The 18116-nt window shown below is 39.0% G+C and overlaps 1 protein-coding gene across 1 annotated transcript in view; it reads left to right on the top strand.

Moving 5' to 3' along the window:
- Nucleotides 1–11335, top strand: part of BTAF1 (B-TFIID TATA-box binding protein associated factor 1) — a 54648-nt gene extending 43313 nt beyond the window's left edge. The window contains exons 26-39 of the mRNA XM_074159021.1: nt 113–261; nt 3300–3452; nt 4031–4152; nt 4364–4531; nt 4711–4788; nt 4869–4998; nt 5725–5866; nt 6035–6165; nt 6601–6726; nt 7512–7664; nt 8248–8459; nt 8619–8778; nt 9327–9497; nt 9734–11335. Of these exons, the coding sequence (XP_074015122.1) occupies nt 113–261; nt 3300–3452; nt 4031–4152; nt 4364–4531; nt 4711–4788; nt 4869–4998; nt 5725–5866; nt 6035–6165; nt 6601–6726; nt 7512–7664; nt 8248–8459; nt 8619–8778; nt 9327–9497; nt 9734–9880 (2042 nt within the window). The 3' untranslated portion in view covers nt 9881–11335. The remainder of the gene's footprint in view (nt 1–112; nt 262–3299; nt 3453–4030; nt 4153–4363; nt 4532–4710; nt 4789–4868; nt 4999–5724; nt 5867–6034; nt 6166–6600; nt 6727–7511; nt 7665–8247; nt 8460–8618; nt 8779–9326; nt 9498–9733) is intronic.
- Nucleotides 11336–18116: the final 6781 nt, after the last annotated feature.

The raw sequence follows: 18116 nt of genomic DNA, 5'->3' as shown, positions 1-18116 counted from the left end.
TCAGCTGATGTAGTAATGACTTTCTGTCCATTGAGTGTGAAATCTGCCAGGTACATACTGATGTCAGACAGTCTTGAACTGGGAAAAACTATTTCCTTAATAACTGATCCAGGTGTAATGGAGCAGCTGGATGTTGGTATCGTTCCATACATTGTTCTTCTAGTGGTTCCGGTTCTGGGTAGAATGAGCGATCAGACAGACAGTGTACGTTTTATGGCCACTCAGTGCTTTGCAACGCTAATTAGACTAATGCCTCTTGAGGTAAGCTCAAGTTGTAAGTATGTTGAGTATGTGAACTGTCCTGTGTCCGCTTTTTCACCAACCACAAAGTCCAAGCTTCTGGCTTATTAAATGCTAAACAGATGTTGAGACCATTATCAGATAATTGAAGATGTGTCCTTTATAATGTAAAATTGGACTATCTGTTACCAATCTTTATCTAAATTAATGTTACAGTAAAATTTCTCATTTCAATTGTGTACATTGTTAAAAGTGTATATTCATTAATTTTGTGTGTAATTCTGCTTCTCCTAGTTTTGGCTCAAAAATCTTAGGAGTTATATGTGTGCTCTCCTTAGGTATGTGTGTTGTGTTATGTGGTGAGAACTGCATAAAAAAGGAGTAATAGAAATAGTGTGAAGATGAGTACAGTTACTTATTCCTAGTTCTTAAAATCAAAAAGCCCCACCCTACAGCTTTGGGCAAAATATTACGTGTATTATGATCCAGTAGTATTTAATCAGTAATTAATTTGCTTCAGTTTTTCACTTCTACTAAAACTTGCATACCTCAGACACTGCTTAATATTGCACTTCAAGGACTACGAGGCTTCCAAGTAACTTATTTTCACCACCAGACGGTAATAGAAGACAGTTCAAAATTTGTTTGTGTTTCTAATGAAAAAGAAAAGTCAGTTTAATGGGTTTAGTATATTTTATCTCGTGTTTTTTTAACTTAGTGTAATAGAGTCTTAGAATCTGGTAACTAGCAATCTGCCTTAAATGGAGCACTTTCTACATGCTCACGCTGAAATGATCAACAAGTTGAAAATGAACAAAGTAGAAAAAAATTTCTGGCATGCTGCTGTTCATTCCGTTGCCCTTCATGTGCATCTCAATAGAGTCCTATGGAATACATACAGCTTAGATATTTTTTTCTTTACAGCTACTTTAATAGAATTTAGTGAGCATTTCTTAAAAATGTAGAATACTTGTTTTATTAATTGCATACATATGCACAGTCAGTTCATGTTTCTTTTCCATAGTTACTCAAGAACTCCCTTAGGACTTCCCTTTCTAGTTAAGGAAGTTCAATATCGGATATTGAACTATATTAAATATGCAAACAGAGTAAAGTAGATATGAGAGAAAATACCAGTGTTGTCGTGGGACCATCTTTTGGATGCTAGCAATTTTAAATGTTAGGCCAAACAAGGAATTTAAATTGATAAATGTAGAGGGGTTAGTCACCTCAGTAGAAAGAGCAGGGGGTAAGTTGATAGGGACTAGGGAAATGTATGTTTTTATGGGGAAATACTTTATTAAGGAGTCCTTTTTTTGAATCAGAATAGCTTGCGTTGGAAGGGACCTTTAAAGGTTGTCTAGTCACCCCCCCCTGCAATAAGCATCTTCAACTAGATCGTGTTGCTTAGAGCCCCATCCATCCTGACCTTGACTGTTTCCAGGGATGGCAAAATTGAGATTGAAATAACTTGATAAAGTTTTCATAGACGAAGTTTCACACATGCTTTCTATGAAAAAAAAAAAACAACTTATGGAGTGGTGTTTTATGGATACAGTTTTACTTTTTTAGATGGGAGGACTTTTTAGGGTAGTCTTGCAGATATTTCATAAGACAAACTCTTACGCTTTTTCAGTAGTTATAGTGGTATTATTAAAACATCAAAAAACCACTTTCCACTCTTTGAATTTCATATCCCTGAAGCATGACTTAGTTCTGTAACAAAACAAAGTGTCTATCTAGTGCTTTTTGTTTATTGCTGATATTTTATGTACTACCTAAAATGCAAGACCTGAATTCAGCTGCTGGATAAGTAAAAGTGACAGGGATCTGAGTAAGGCTGGAGTTTCTAATCTGTATTTTTGTATTGGGTTCTAATTGTGAGAATTGGAAACAATAGCAATACATAAATTGGGAGAACTTAGCTATGCTCAATTTCCTGTATCTTTATTCTCAATTTCATTATTCATTCAACCATAAAAATGAAAAATGTGACAAAGTATTGTAAGATAAATGGTTCAGCTTAATCTGTCCTGTTCTACTTATAAGCAGTGATGCTGCAAGTTGACCATATACTTAAACCAATTTAAATGGTATGGTATTCAGTTTTTAGACATGTTCTTTTAAAAGGGAGGGTAGGAAGAGCAGTTGAAGAAATAGTCTGTTCAGTCTGTGTATATATATGTACTTAAATACCATATTGGAGCACTTCTAACATCTGAAATCTGGGTTAGTTTTCCCCATTCCTTATTAACCATGTACATAGTGGAATTATTCAATAAGAGTTTTTCTTCTCAGCCAGGAGACCTCCCTAAGTGATTAGTAACTTGGGTTTTGAAGTAAAGCTAACTAAAGATGGTGGTGGCCGAGAAAACTGGGATGACAGATGTGATGATGGAAACTATTAGTGCCTCTTTTGCTACTGCATATTATTAGCAAGCAAGAACACCTGAGCATATTTATCCCCAGATAGCTTCTTTGGGCTTCTGGCTTGGTTTGGAAAGTACTTAGGAAGCCAATGTCTGCTGCTACAAACTCGGAGGAGTTAAGGATTTTTTTCTCCCAGTGGTTCTTAACTGCTCGAATTTATCCTATGGATTTCAGTATCACTTTAGATCTAATTCTCCTAATACCTGTAGGAGAAAAATCCATCTAATTTTGGATGGTAGACTGTGGCTAAGGAGAAATGGGTGTCAAAGAATTCTCTAGCCAGCCAGATAAACTCTGATTAGAGGTAGAAGAGCTTAGTCTTCGTAAAATCTTACAAGGATGACTAGAATTTCCCCTCTTCTGTGCAATTGTGTCAAGCTTTTCAGTGTGTCCTTTGGGGCAGAGTTTGTCTTTTGCCCCCTACAGCTCTGGATGAGTTGATCTGCAAGGAATCAGATGCAAGTACAATGCAAGTACAGCACTGAGTTTGGATTTATACAATTGAGACGATTGACAAACAGATGGCAAAGATCTGCAAAATGTCTAAGCTAGTATGAGGCTTTATTTCTTATCGTCTGTGTGAAAATTACTGTAGCCCTTACATTGCTACTTTAAAAATATTATCCTAGGCTGGTATACCAGATCCACCAAACATGTCTGAAGAATTAATCCGAATGAAAGCCAAAGAACGTCACTTTCTGGAACAATTGTTGGATGGAAAAAAACTGGAAAACTATAAAATTCCAGTACCAATCAAAGCAGAGCTCAGAAAATACCAACAGGTAACAGCTTACACTTTTATTTTAAAAGACCAGTAAGTCTGATAGGATTTTATGGGGGGTTAGTAGTTGTTCAGGTGCTTGGTTTTTTTGCTTGTGGGGTTTTGTTTTGATTTTAGCTGTGTAGTATGTATCTTAGACTCTTGGGTAAGGAAGAATAAATAATGTATGCCATTTATACTGTTTTTCTTTGAACACATTTTTTTTTTTCTTCTCTCTGGATTCTATAATTTTTCTCAGGGAATGGTGAATGGGCTGTGCCTTGCTTAAGCTGACTGTTGGAGCTCACCACTATAAAGCCAGGCCTCAGTGCACTGTTTGGCTGCTTATGTTTCTCCCATTTTCCCCCCCCTCTGCTTTGATTGAATGGGCTATAGTGGATCACAGAACCACAGAATCCTCTTGGTTGGAAGGGACCTTTGAGATCAAGTCCAACCACAAAAAAAAATGCATTTATGGTGGGAAACAAGCTCATAGTTTGGCAGTGATGGATGAAAGAACATACAGATGTCTGAACTGACACTTAACTAGCCAAAAGCTAGTTATTACTTCTGAGGCGCTCTTTCAATTTCTGATTTCAGGATGGAGTGAACTGGCTGGCGTTTCTCAATAAATACAAACTTCATGGAATTCTGTGTGATGACATGGGTTTAGGAAAAACTTTACAATCCATTTGCATTCTTGCAGGTGATCATTGCCTCAGGTAAGCTTAAACAAATAACATTCTATCTTAAAGACTTTAATGATAGGTTTTATCTATGGTAATGACTCTGGACATAATCCTGGGCAACTGTCTGTAGATGGCTTTGCTTCAGCAGGGGGGGGGTTGGACCAGATGACCTTCAGAGGTCCCTTCTAACCTCAACTATTCTGTGAAAAACAGTTTTTTGGAACTTATTTTGATATTCTTAAAGAGCTCAGGAATATGCAAGAACAAAACTGGTGGACAGCGTTCCTCTTCCCTCCTTGGTGGTGTGCCCTCCTACGCTCACAGGACACTGGGTGGATGAAGTGGGCAAATTTTGCTCAAAAGAGTATCTTAATCCTTTGCACTATACAGGACCTCCAACGGAGAGAGCAAGGTAATGCACTTCGCATTTATGACTTGGATAAAGTAAAATTCCACACACAGAATTTTGTAATTCACTTTACTACTGAAGCATAGTTTGTGGGCATGGTGAAACGTGGCACCTTTAAAGGCTGAAATAATAACATATGTAAGGAGCACTTGAGTTATGATCTCCTCTCTTTTTTAATTAAGATTACAACACCAGGTGAAAAGACACAATCTCATAGTGGCTTCATATGATGTTGTGAGAAACGACATCGACTTCTTCAGGTAAGAATTAGTTTATTTTCTGAGGTTTGTAATAGCTTAGAATTTTAAGTGCTACTTAAGTCTATGTTCTTCTTTTCTAGAAATATTAAGTTTAATTACTGCATTCTTGATGAAGGCCATGTAATAAAAAATGGAAAAACAAAGCTGTCAAAAGCAGTAAAACAGCTGACTGCCAATTACAGGATAATTCTTTCTGGGACACCTATCCAGGTAACCGCTTTCTTTTTTCCTAAGGAGTTGGGTAAGTAGTAGAAAACGAGCAAGAGAGATCTACTTTGCAGGCCATTTTATTGTGCTTTTTATCAGAGCACAATTTTATCTTGTTCAAAGTACATGTTGTAAAAAAGCTTTTCAGTGCTAAATGCTTGGAACTACCTCTTTTTCCTTTCCCAGTATACCCACATATAGGGGAATGGGTGCAGGATCTGTGATACTAATGGGGCTCAAAAGTTTGCAATGAGACTTTCTCTAACACTTTTTCTTTACGTAGCAGGCAGGGAAAGGGAGAGAGCATTTCCTTATGCCTCTAGTGAAATTAGCAAGAAACTTGACTCTGAGAACTCCAGATTTAGGGGTTTGTCCAGAATGACTTGTCTGTGGAGTATCTGTCTCATCCAGGACTAAGACCACTGGCATCCCCTGAGTTTTGTTGTCCAGAAGAACTCAGGGTGTGACTTAACATATCAGACGCAGTAGAAAGTCCATTTCTATCTTAAAGTGCATATACTTAACAGTTACTGTGCATATACTGCAGTTACTTCCTGTAACTTAAGTTGATGAAAGAGCCACCAAGTTCCAGGAGCTCAAAAATATGTTGAAGTGTTACGTTTGTAGTGTTTTACAGGTAGTGTTAAATATGTATGGAAATGTTTCTGATAACTTATTTTCAAAAGTAAAGAATTGTTGTAATTTAACAAATGTTTCTTTCACGTACAGAACAACGTCTTAGAGTTGTGGTCGTTGTTTGACTTCCTTATGCCAGGATTTTTGGGCACCGAACGCCAATTTGCAGCTCGTTATGGCAAACCAATACTGGCAAGTAGAGATGCCCGGAGCTCCAGTCGAGAACAAGAGGCTGGTAAGGATCAAACATTTAGTCTTAGTTTTCTGTTTTCTTCCTGAAAACTGTGAGAACTGCTAATGAAAAGAGAAAGTGTGGTTAGTGCCAACCTAAGAGATTGGGGAGGGGCTGAATGTTTTGAAATAGTTTTTTCCCTAAAATACTGATTCCGTTGCCTTCACTTAGGGGTTCTTGCCATGGAAGCACTGCACCGTCAAGTTTTGCCATTCCTGCTAAGGAGAATGAAAGAGGATGTACTCCAAGATCTTCCACCCAAAATTATTCAAGATTATTACTGTATTCTCAGTCCTCTACAGGTACGCTTAAGTGACTGGAAGCTTAATTTTTTCAGCACAGTTAAGACCACAAAGAAACCACTTCTCTATTCCTGGGTCAATCTGATGTCAGCTCTGATGCTCTATGGGACCACAGGGCTCCAAAGTTTTTCCAGTATACGCTTCAGAGCTAATTTCAGTCCTGTTGCAATAGTGCATTTCTTTAGCTTAATTTCTGGCATCATTCTACAAGAACATCTAAGCATCTGCAAATTTTTTTAAAGAATACTTCCCAAGCGGAAAGAAAATAAATTGCAAGAGGTTCCACTGTTAATGTTGATCTTGTGCTACATACAAAATAGCTTTCTTGATTTATGTTAATTCAGAACTTTAACTCGGAACTAAATTCTAAAAATAACTGTCTTTTATTCTGTCGGGGAAACATACTTACTCTCTTGTCTGGGGCCTGGTCTACAGGTTCAGCTTTATGAAGATTTTGCCAAGTCTCGTGCCAAATGTGATATTGATGAAACAGTTTCTTCAATTTCACTGAATGAAGAAACTGAAAAACCGAAGCTTAAAGCTACAGGTCATGTATTTCAGGTACAGATTTCTTCAGTAATTTTTACTACCTAGTTCTTTAATTTCTGGTAACTGTATTTCTGAATTTAAAAAATGAGAATCAGAAAAGTTAACTTAGATCATATGGCCACAAATGTATAAGTAAAATATTTAGATTTTTGGATCAGCTTGCCTGGAATGTGATGTATAGCTGTTATGCTCAAATTATGTTTTTGTGTCTTAGTCATATAAAACTGTCAAATTTTTTAATGTGTTCTGCGGAACTAGTGTTCAGCTATTTTGTGGATCATGGATACTACTATCAATTAAAAACTGATGACCAAAGTGCAAAACCTCAGAACAAGAGGGAACTAATTTTGAACTCATCAGTTGTTACAATACAAAATTAAGATTCTAAAACAGTTTCCTTAAGGTTAGATCTGAATGTATGAAGGTTTATGGTCTTACAGAATTGCAGGTTAAGCCTCGGCTACTAGGAAACAATAACATTTAAAGGATCTGCACAGCTTCCAAACCTATCTACTATATCACACACAGAGGAAGGTGTGGTAAATGATAGTCTCTGCACTGTTCCTGCAACAGAAACCAAGATCATTATGGTCCTAACAGTTAGTGGATATAGTTTGAAATGCAGGTTTTCTTAATATAAACGTGCAACTTTATTTTAATGAAAATAGACCCTAAAGTCCAAATTGTGAAATGTGGCTGAGTGGCCCCTCTACTTACAGTCAATTTTGTTAATCCTTTTTCTGTAACTACATCGTTGCTAACCATTTCTTTGAACTTCATTTCCTAAATAATTAAAGGCATTGCAATACTTACGGAAGCTATGCAACCATCCAGCGTTAGTGTTAACAACCCAGCATCCAGAATATAAAAGAATTACAGAGCAACTTGCAGCTCATAATTCATCCCTTCGAGATATCCAACATGCACCTAAGCTGTCTGCTTTAAAACAAGTAAGTAGGCTTGCATTTTGTGCCTTAAATTTCCTAAATATGTCTCTATTGATGTTACAATTTAGAAGGTTTTGTTTAAGACTCCATCAATATGAACACTGATTTTAAACCACTAGTTAAGTATCAAATGCAATAGAGTACAAGGATTTTTTAGGTATATGCCCTATTTTTCCTGTTAATTCAAGGAGGAGGGAGAAGCACAAGTTTGCCTCAAGGTGATGATGTTTACATTTTTGCTGCCTTGTCAGAAACCTTTTTTGTCTTACTCCTGTCCCTCTTATTACAGAAACTTTTTTCTCCTATTTATTATACAGGAGACTTAGCTTGATAATGATAGGTTGCATTACATACTTAAATTATATTGTGAGTAAAGGAAAATGAAGAAAATGACTATTCTGTTGACTCCTTTAATTTTTCATGGTTTGACAGTGAAGCCAAACTTTGCATTATGTCATTTAACTGACTGTCACTTATAGATTTCTTTCTGTAGTTTTTCTTATTTCTACTTCTGATAGTCCATCAATGTCAATATTTACATGAGATCTACTATCACTTTGATACACTTTAATGCTCTTACTTTAAGCTACTGCTAGACTGTGGTTTGGGGAGTGGTGGATCTTCAGAAAGTGGTACAGAAGCTGTTGTGGCCCAGCACAGAGTACTTATCTTCTGTCAACTTAAAAGTATGTTGGATATAGTGGAGCATGACCTTCTGAGACCTCAGTTACCTTCAGTTACTTATTTACGACTGGATGGCAGCATACCTGCTGGTCAGAGGCATTCCATTGTTTCACGGTAAGCATATCCCTTCATAGCTCATTACAGTTGGCCTTATATATGTTATATTATTTATATGGTACAAAATTGTTCTTTTGTCTGCCTCAAAGCAGTTGAGGTTCATAAATTCATTATTTAAATTAAACTTACCATCCTTAACTTTTTTTTTGTATGCAGGTTTAATAATGACCCGTCTATAGATGTTCTTTTGCTCACCACTCATGTTGGTGGATTGGGACTTAACTTAACAGGGGCTGATACAGTAGTATTTGTGGAACATGACTGGAACCCAATGAGAGACCTGCAAGCCATGGATCGGGCACATCGCATTGGGCAGGTGAAAAACTCTTCCATTTTTTTTCCCTTGCTGAACTCCTGTTTCTTTGAATTTGGATAAGGTTGTAGCATATTAGTGACATCTGGGGCTTTCCACCCAATACTGCATTCTTGCAAATATGTCAGATATTGAAGTGTGTACTTATCTTATCCCCAACTTGGTATGCCTTCTCTTCTGTCTTCCTGAGCTGCTGAGGAGAGGCCAGTGAAAAATCACCCTTCAGTGAAGAAGAGATGCAATTGAGAGAAGGAGCTGAGGGGAAGCCCCAAGGGTTGTCCTCCTCTGACAAGGAAAGAGTGACTGCTGTTAGTCTCCCCTACAGCTGTAAAAAGCAGTGAATTCCTGACTTCCTGCATGCAGGTGCCTCTACTGTATGCTAGCACAGTCTCATTCTTTTCATCTAACATCAGTCAGCCTTGTTGAGTACAACTGCTGGAGGGTAACTCCAAGCCAAACTGCTTCCAGACTGTTCATGATGAATACTAAAAGGTTATGCTTTCTTGAATACCTAAGATGATATTGTTTAGTTAAGTGTGCTTTTTCTTCAGAAACGTGTTGTTAATGTGTATCGCCTGATAACCAGAGGAACTCTTGAGGAGAAGATAATGGGTCTTCAAAAGTTCAAAATGAATATTGCAAATACAGTGATCAGCCAAGAAAATGCAAGCCTACAGAGCATGGGAACAGAACAGCTTCTTGATCTGTTCACTCTTGACAAGGTAAAGAATCGTTTTTACAAATACCTACCAAAAATAGAGCTTAGGGAAAAGCTTTGCTTGAAATGTAAAATTAAATCAGATGAACACTTGAAATTGGAATGATGAATAGTAGCCAACTCTGAAAAACAGGAGGAGCTGATACTTAACAAAAAGAATCATCAGACTAGAATAACTCAGTATATTTGTGAACATATTATTCTGTATGTTAATGGATTTTTTTTTTTTCTTCTGTGAAGGATGGAAAAACTGAAAAAGCAGATACCTCTACCTCTTCTGGGAAAGCATCAATGAAATCAGTACTCGAAAACCTTGGTGAACTATGGGATCAAGAACAGTATGACACTGAATACAGTCTTGAAAACTTTATGCATTCATTAAAGTAACGATCGTATATTCGTAATACAACTGCTGCTAGTTCACGTAATTTTCTGCTGATATTCAGCAAACTTCAAAGTATGTATAGTGAACCTTTAGCTTAATGTGTAAATAGACTTATTGAAAGAAAAATCTTCAGAAGACTGGTACTAAGTAGTGTCACCGGTTTCACTGGGGAGTTACTCTGTCTTAAACATTTGCACTGTATAAAAGAACTTTAAATGTAAACATTGTGAGGTGGTTTGAATTTTACTTGTTCTGAACTGCTTCAAATTCTTACTTGGTAGAAGAATAAAACAAAGCAAGTTTTTACATATTAACAAGCGTTACTTCTGTTTGAAGTTAAGTCCACCATTATTTTTTTCTTTATTTATAATAGTTTTGTACAGTTGTTTCAATGAGTACTTCAGGTTGTTCAGTGTACGTTTTTCTTTTAAACATAACTTGCTTTTATGGTGTATTAAAAAACAATTTTCAACTTAAACTTTCATTCAGATCATTTCAGGACTCGTCACCAGAGGCAAAGCCTAGAAGCCTTCAAAGTATTGAATAATTAAAGGGCACTAGGTATGTGCAACCACCTTTGTATATTGAGTATAAATATATTATGCTCTTCAATCTTTTGACACCATCTTGAGAGAACAGCTGACTTGAACTTTTTAATGTAATGAGCTATATTAAATACAGGTAATGGCCTATTTGAGGCCATGTTTGCATCCTATTAGCAGGGGTGTACTTTTTTAATTTATCTATAAGGCTAGAATATAGCCACTTTGAGAGATGCATGTATTCAGTATGTTTCAATCTTATATATTTTTTGTAACTGAAATAAAAAATCAAATATACAGACAGACATTTTCCAGAAGTAGATTTTACACCGTCTAGGATTCTAAAATCCATGCTAAAGTGACTGTTTACTAAACTAATGCATGATTTAAAGCTTCTTAAAGGAAGAGGGTGGACTTTTTTCTTTAGGAGAAAATATACATAGAAATGCCTACATTCAGTTTGAGGGAATTGAATAGTTGAATTTGTGTAACAAAGATAGTAAAGGCCTTCAGTAGCAGTGAGTGAGAATAATATGGCTGTATGTTATGCAGCTTTTTATAAGAGAGGCAGTAGTAAAAGCGTGTTTCTAGATGTGCATATGTACCAGTATATGCACTTTTTATAAATATTAAATTATAGATAACTTACAGCAGTTGTCTGAATACATAGAATATATGTATAAGTATAAAACCTAAGGTTTGTAGCTTGCTGTGTGCTTAAGCATCAGAGCTTAAAACCACCGGAGACCTCAACTATGTAAAATAAGATTGTTATAAAACAATATATATATAAATCAAGACTGTTCTGCAGCATTGGAGGTGAATTAATGTCACGTTTCAGTAGTTATGAACTGCTATATTGTAACTAAATTAGCATTCCATGAAAATAAATAAAACTGGGAATATATAGCTTGTACGTTGTGTTATGTCCATGTTTAGGTTTTTTCTGTAGAGAAGACACTTTCACTGTAGCTGACTAAGTAACAAAACTAGTGCTTTTGGAAATTACAGCTGGATTACTAGTATTATGTTAGTTCACTTCTATCTTCATACATAGACTATTTCTGTTGTGCTTCCAACCGCTAATCCAAGCAGGGGGAGAGACAAGATGGGGCTTGGTGTTCTGTTTGCAGAGAAATTATAACACTGGAATACTGGGTACTCTTAAGGTAATTTAGTGTGGTAATCTAGCGGTAGTGCCCAGAAACAACAAGATACTTCAATAAAGAGGCCTCTTATTTAGTCATAAAACACTGCATATGTTTTTCTTCAAGAGTTTTATTAATTGCAGTGGTAGGAAACTTTGGCTCCTGTTGGAAAATAAATACACAGCAAAGGACTACTTGAAACCAGTTGCTATGAGGTTGCTATGCAACTATAACACTCTTTGTGATGGCTCCTTGGATGTGACACCAAAGAGTCCTGGAAAACGGAGGGAAGCAGAACCTGGAATAAGCGTTTCAAGATTGTATGTACTGACTGATCTTAAATCTGTGAATTAACACTTTCAAAGTGGGCACCAGCAGGAACACTGCATTAAATATATAAAAAAAAATTTGTAGTTACCTTGATATGTAAGTAAGAGGTTTTTTTATGCTCTCCAAGCTAGCAGGCCATCTACTATGATCTGGCTTGTTACTGCAGTGTTCACAGTACACAAACAGAATTCACTTACAGCAAAACTAAAGCAAGAAATATGCTCTTGGAATGCCTCTAACTGCATTTGACCTGTTTAATGGATATTCAGCAGGACCAGATCACAATCTAGGCTGAAATAAGAACTTCAAAGATAGTACAAGGATGTCAGCTTTGCAACACCGGCCATTTTTCTCTGCCCCTACTGCAGTGTATTACGTGCTAATGAAGACGTAGCCTAAACCTTGAATTGACTGCAAGTTCAGTCATTGCAGGCCCCAAAAAATGACCCGTGAGTAGAACCACACAGGCCCAAGGCTTGATGCATTGTGTGTAATTTGCACTGAATTACTAGTCTATATCCATTATTTAATGGCATCGAAAGAACACCAGTAGTCACCAAAGCCAGACCACCAAATTATTGATCTAGTTCCAGATTCTATACTTACTAATTTGTGAAAACTAAGTACCTCTTACTGGTGACCCCATTCTGGGCTGAAATGTATACAGTTTGAAACAACTGTATACATAATGGTGCTTCTCAACCAAACTTTAAGACTGCTTGAAATTCTGCTTCAAACTAAATGGAAAACTACCTTCTGCAAACATGCACCAAGTCTGCATAAACATTCCTTCTGAAATGTCTATTATACTTAAACTAAGAATTCATTCTGACAAGCCTGTCTTAATGCATGTCATCTTTGGAATCCATTTCAGCAGGAAGCTGCTTTCTTTCTGCAAATGTGGACTATTGCAGGGGATTTTCTTTTTTTTATCCTGCTCCCTAATGCTTTTCCAAGCTTGCTGAAATCCAAATTACACTGAAGATCCAAGGTCTGCATACTCATGATTTAGTTTCTCATGTGTTCAAGTTTAGTCTTTCTCTTTAGTCCTTTGTACTAGATGCCCATCATCTCTAGAAAGCTTATGTTTTACCTTAAAATTACCAGTAGTGGTATCCCTGACTTTGCTACCATCCCATGGTTCTACAGGTTACTGAGGCAAATGAGCGCATCTTTCTAATTAAGTCTTAATTCAAGCAAAAGTAGGGCAACTTAAGCCATGTTAGGAACTGTGGAAAACTTCCAAGATGAAAGCGTATTCACATATGTAAGATTTTATTAACTTGCTTACAAATGGCAAATAATGTAGAATATATGCAGTCCTCCCCTGCAGTCTGGCTTGGGCCGGTCTCTGTTGTGAGAGGACGGGCAATAAGCTGACTTTGCCAGTTGTCTCTGAACGTTTGCTATTTTTAAGCCCTGCCCTGAGGCAATTTAAAAAAGATGGATTTGAGGTTGAAGTCGACACAAAAGCTTGAAGCCCCAAGGTTTGTGTGGTGATGCAAGTGGTTCCCAGAGAGAGTGAGAACGAAAGTTTTACCTTGTGTCACCTTGGGTATGGGAGTAATCTCTGGACATTTGCTATTTTTGAGTCCGGTCCCGGGAAAAGTGAAAAATAGTGGGTTTTGAGGATAGAGTCACCATGAAAGCCTGGAGCCCCAAGGTATACGTGGCAATGCAAGCAGTTCCCAGACATCTTCAAAACAAGGACCAGTTTCCCCTGCTCTCACATTGGGTATGGGAGTAAGCACCAGCTGTTTGCTATTTTTGAGCCCAGCCCTGGGGCAATTTAAGAAAAGATGGTTTTGAGGATGAAGTCCCCACAAAAGCTGACAGCTCCAAGGTTTTTGAGGCTATGCAAGGAATTCCCTGGTATCTTAAATACAAGGTGCAGTTTTTCCAGCTGTTACCTTGGGTGCGGGAGTAATCTCCAGACTTTTGCTGTATTTCAGCCCTGCCCTGGGGCAATATAAGAAAAGGTAGTTTTGAAGATGAAGTAGCCAGGAAAGCCTGGAGCCCCAAGGTTTCAGGGGTAATGAAAGCAGTTCCCAGGCAGAGTGAGAACAAGCAGCAATTTTCCCTGGTGGCACCTTAGGTGTGGAAGTAATCTCCTGACGTTTGATATTGTTGAGCCTGGCCCTGGAGAAATTTAAGACAAGGTGGTTTTAAGGATGAAGTCCCCAAGAAAGCCTGGAGCCTCAGAAGTTTTTTGGGTGATGCAAATGGTTCCCAGGAAGAGTGAGAACAATCAACAGCTTTCCCTGTCACCTGGGGTGTTGGAGTACTCTCTGGATGTTTGCTATTTCTGAGCCTGGCCCTGGGGCAATTTAAGAAAAAGTGGTTTTGAGGATCAAATCACCCGGAAAGCCTGGAGCCCCAAGTGTTGGGGGGCGATGCAACTGGTTCCTAGAGAGACTGAGCACAAGCAACAGTTTTTCCTCCTGTCACCTTGGGTGTGGGAGTAATATCTGGACATTTGCTATTTTTGAGCCTGGTCCTGGGAAAAATAAAAAAAGGTGGTTTTGAGGATGATGTCACCAGGAAAGCCCAGAGGCCAAGGTTTCTGGGATGATGCAAGAGGTTCCCAGACCGCTTTAAAACAAGCAACAGTTTCCCCTGCTGTCACCTTGGCTGTGGGATTAATCTCTGGACATTTGCTATTTTTTCACCCAGCCCTGGGGCAATTTATGAAAAGGTGCTTTTGAGGATGAAGTCACTAAGAAAGACCAGAGCTCCAAGGTTTGTTGGGTGATTCAAGTGTGTGAGAAATGCTCCTTGTCCAATATCTACTGCTCAGGCAGTGATCAATATAAAGCACATTTTATTTAAACATTCTTGCAAGAACGGGTGACCTGGCAAGCAGGCACACCAGGATTTGGCGCATTTTGTTTTTATTCACTATTCCCGGCCGAAATTTCCCTCCCCTGTTTTCCCCATTGGCTGGGTACTCCAGAGGGTACAGCCTATCAGATGCTTAAGACTATCTCCACTTGTCTTGCCTGTTGCAGGCGGTGTGATTAACTTCACTCGTGAGAGAGTAGTGGTAAGATATTTATTAAGGTGAAACAGTGATTTAACAAATTAGCAGTAAATGCAACAGTGTTTTACAAGATTTGATGGCAAGGTACATGGTTGTTTACTGTAGAGAGGACAGGGTCAGATAAAGCTGTCAGGGAGACCCTCCCGTTGAGTCACGAGGTTCAGAAAGGACCCCCTTGCTTTCTAAACTCCTTCCCAGAGAGGAGTCTGGGTGCAGCTGGATCAAATCCTAGTCCCAGGCTTGGTCAATGGTTTATGTCTAAAGGATTATATATGTGCAATCAATCCTTCATATCACTTAGCTATGATTTCAAAATTTAGCATGCTATTAGTCACTTACCGAGAATCTGTTGCAGCAAGGAATCTCTCAGCCTTGTGGAGTAGAACCTTAAGCAGGCGTTCCCACTCGAGGGGAGGTCCTGGCGTACAGCCTGCTGCCATACAGGAGAGCTCAAAGGGCTCTTGGGCTGTCCACTATTTATAGAGTGAGATAATTGACCTGCTTTGCATGGGAGCAAAATATCTAGGTCCCCACTCCAGACAGTGTTTTGGCTGTGTTGCCAGCCATCCCCCAAAGTCCAGGTGCAACCCATCACAACTCCCACTGATGGTTATGGCTTCAGCAGGAGCCAGGGTGTAAGAGGGGGAAAAACAGGGAGGGCACACCACCCCTGTTTAGTTCTTTCCATCACTCCACCTATATCAATTACTTATTTATTCCCTTCTTTGGTAATATTGCTCAAGTTTTCCGGTCTCAGTTAAACATTCATCCTCCCATTAAACTGCCAGTCTGGCATAGACTGGTTTCTGCTTTGTCTAAGGGATGAGCATTCTTGCATGTCCCTGGGAAGCCTTTGTGTTGTTAACCACTCCCTAACTACCTCATTGCAGGCCAAGTTGTTCTGCAAAAACTGGCCAGGCTGTTCCTTTGCAAAAACAGCATCTTAATTTTTCTTACAATCCCTCCCCTTTAATTTTCTAAGTTTATTGCTTTTTGCACTAACGTATCAGGGTATAGTCCCATAAGAAGCTTCTAAATTTGAAAACATGAATTCACACTTGCCATCTTTTTTCTTGTTCTTCTCCCCAAGTTGAAACATTTTCCCAAGATACAGAGGAGGGTCTACTTCCATTTGTTTTGTTAAAACAGTTTCAACCAATCGTTAAACAGCCCTCTTACACAGAGAATGATACAACATCCTACAGCCACTAATACTCCTGCTACTATTATAAGAGAAGTAAATATTGATACCACCATACCTTTCCATTTTCCAAACCAGGAATCCAGCCAACCTGTCAGTGAGGTGTCTATTCCAGAGTTCTCAGCTAACTCATCAGCTAGAGTGGTGAGCCGCTGAAGGGCTTTAGTTATAGTGCCATCTGGAGCTGTATTGTTTGGGATGAAGGTGCAGCACTGATTCCCTAACATCACACACACCCCTCCCTTCTCTGCTAAGATCATATCCAGGGCAATCCTGTTCTCCCATGCCATTCGGCTGGTTACATCCAATTGTTCTGCCAATCCTTTTACTGCATCTCTAGTGTAATTAATAAGCCTTTGTTGGTTATAATAAATATAATTTATCCAATCTATATTTTTGTTCATCGTAACTCACCAGAAAAAGACAGATTCAAATTCTGCTCCTATCCGATTTGCTTTGTGTTCATCTGGGACTCCTCTAGGGACTCCAATGGACTCTATATATATCCGTTCATCAAAGGATACACCTAAACAACTTCTTACTCTCTTGCCTAAACTCAGGGATCCTGTTTCTTTTTCAAATGCTAGGGTGAATGGTATTGCCAATTGTACTATTCCGCGCGTGTACCTTTCCAGTTAGCCAGGAACACAGACCACAAGGGTTCTTCCCTCCACAATACCACTAGAGATCCACCCGAGGCACTCATAATGCTGAGAGGTTTCCCATCACATCGTTGGTCACATTCAGAATCTCAGTGCACAGGGTAAATTCCCCCCCCAGGGTTGGTAGCATTCACACCCTGCTGTGAGAGGCACACTGCATGGTTACCAATGCTGTGGAAAATACTGGTGGCACTCAAACATCTCTAGACCCCAAGGCAGGAAACAGTAAGGAAAGTGAGTGACAAGTCTTATTTCCCCAGGTGGTCTTTTCTTGGTATAATGCTATCATACGCCACATTCCTGTGGAATCTTTTGTCTACCCCAAGGGAAAAGGGACAATCTGTGCTGTGGGCCTTCCTGAGGCACAAGCATAACAATTGCTCTGGTTCAAACTATTAACAGTGTATTTTACCCATTCTACCCAAGCATTCATCTCACCATATCCTGTTTCAACTTCAAATGTTTGTCTAAGATCTTTAATCTCGATAACCATTACTAAGGCTGGATCATTTGGTGGTTTCCACTGTTGTGTCGCTGGGAGTTTAGTCTTAGCTGTCCCTTCTGCTTGACTGCTGTTTTCCAGTACTGCTATTCTAAATCTTCCCCTTGGCTCTCTTCTGGACACATCTGCTCCTATTCCATATATTCGGTTAACTGAGTCATCTGCCTTGGTTACAGTTATCAACAGAGGATTACATTCTAAAAGGCTACACTCTGGGGAAGGTGATGCTTTGTAAAAACTTACTCTCTTTTATGGCCTGTGGGTTATCTCCTTTAGCGATATTTACAGTAAACATGATCAGGTAATCTGGGTGTATACTACAGCTTCCTGGCAGGAAGCACAACACCGCCCCTACGACTAATATCACAAAATGCTTCCTGAAATTCATGACTGTGTCAGGGATAACAGAAGATGGTCTGAGTGAGACATGATGGAAACTTACTAGTTAAACTAAGTCCAGTATACTTGCCGAGAAAAAAAAGGGAACTCAGTATTGTTGTTGCCAAACTATGTGCGTACCCATGAGAACCTGACCTTCAAAGAAGGAAAACAACCAGAAGAAGATGCAACAATGTGGTCATGTATCAGAAAGCCGCTGTTTAGCCAAGCTGGAGCACAAGTCTGATGAGGCTTGCTGCATGCGCTAGCCACATGTGCAGTGACCCAAGCTGGCACTTTCCCACTCACTCCGGTGCAGGATATAAGGGGGCTGTCTCGGGCCAGGGGAGAGAGAGACATGAGCACGCTTTAAAGTTACAGGGATGCCCTGAAGGCACTGTGCCTACCTCCCCACCCCCCATACCGATGGGGCTC

The sequence above is a fragment of the Numenius arquata genome, chromosome 15 (genome assembly GCF_964106895.1).
Source record: "Numenius arquata chromosome 15, bNumArq3.hap1.1, whole genome shotgun sequence".
Taxonomy (NCBI): Eukaryota; Metazoa; Chordata; class Aves; order Charadriiformes; family Scolopacidae; genus Numenius; species Numenius arquata.
Note: the sequence above shows the minus strand (reverse complement) of the source record. Positions and strands in the feature narration are given on the sequence as shown.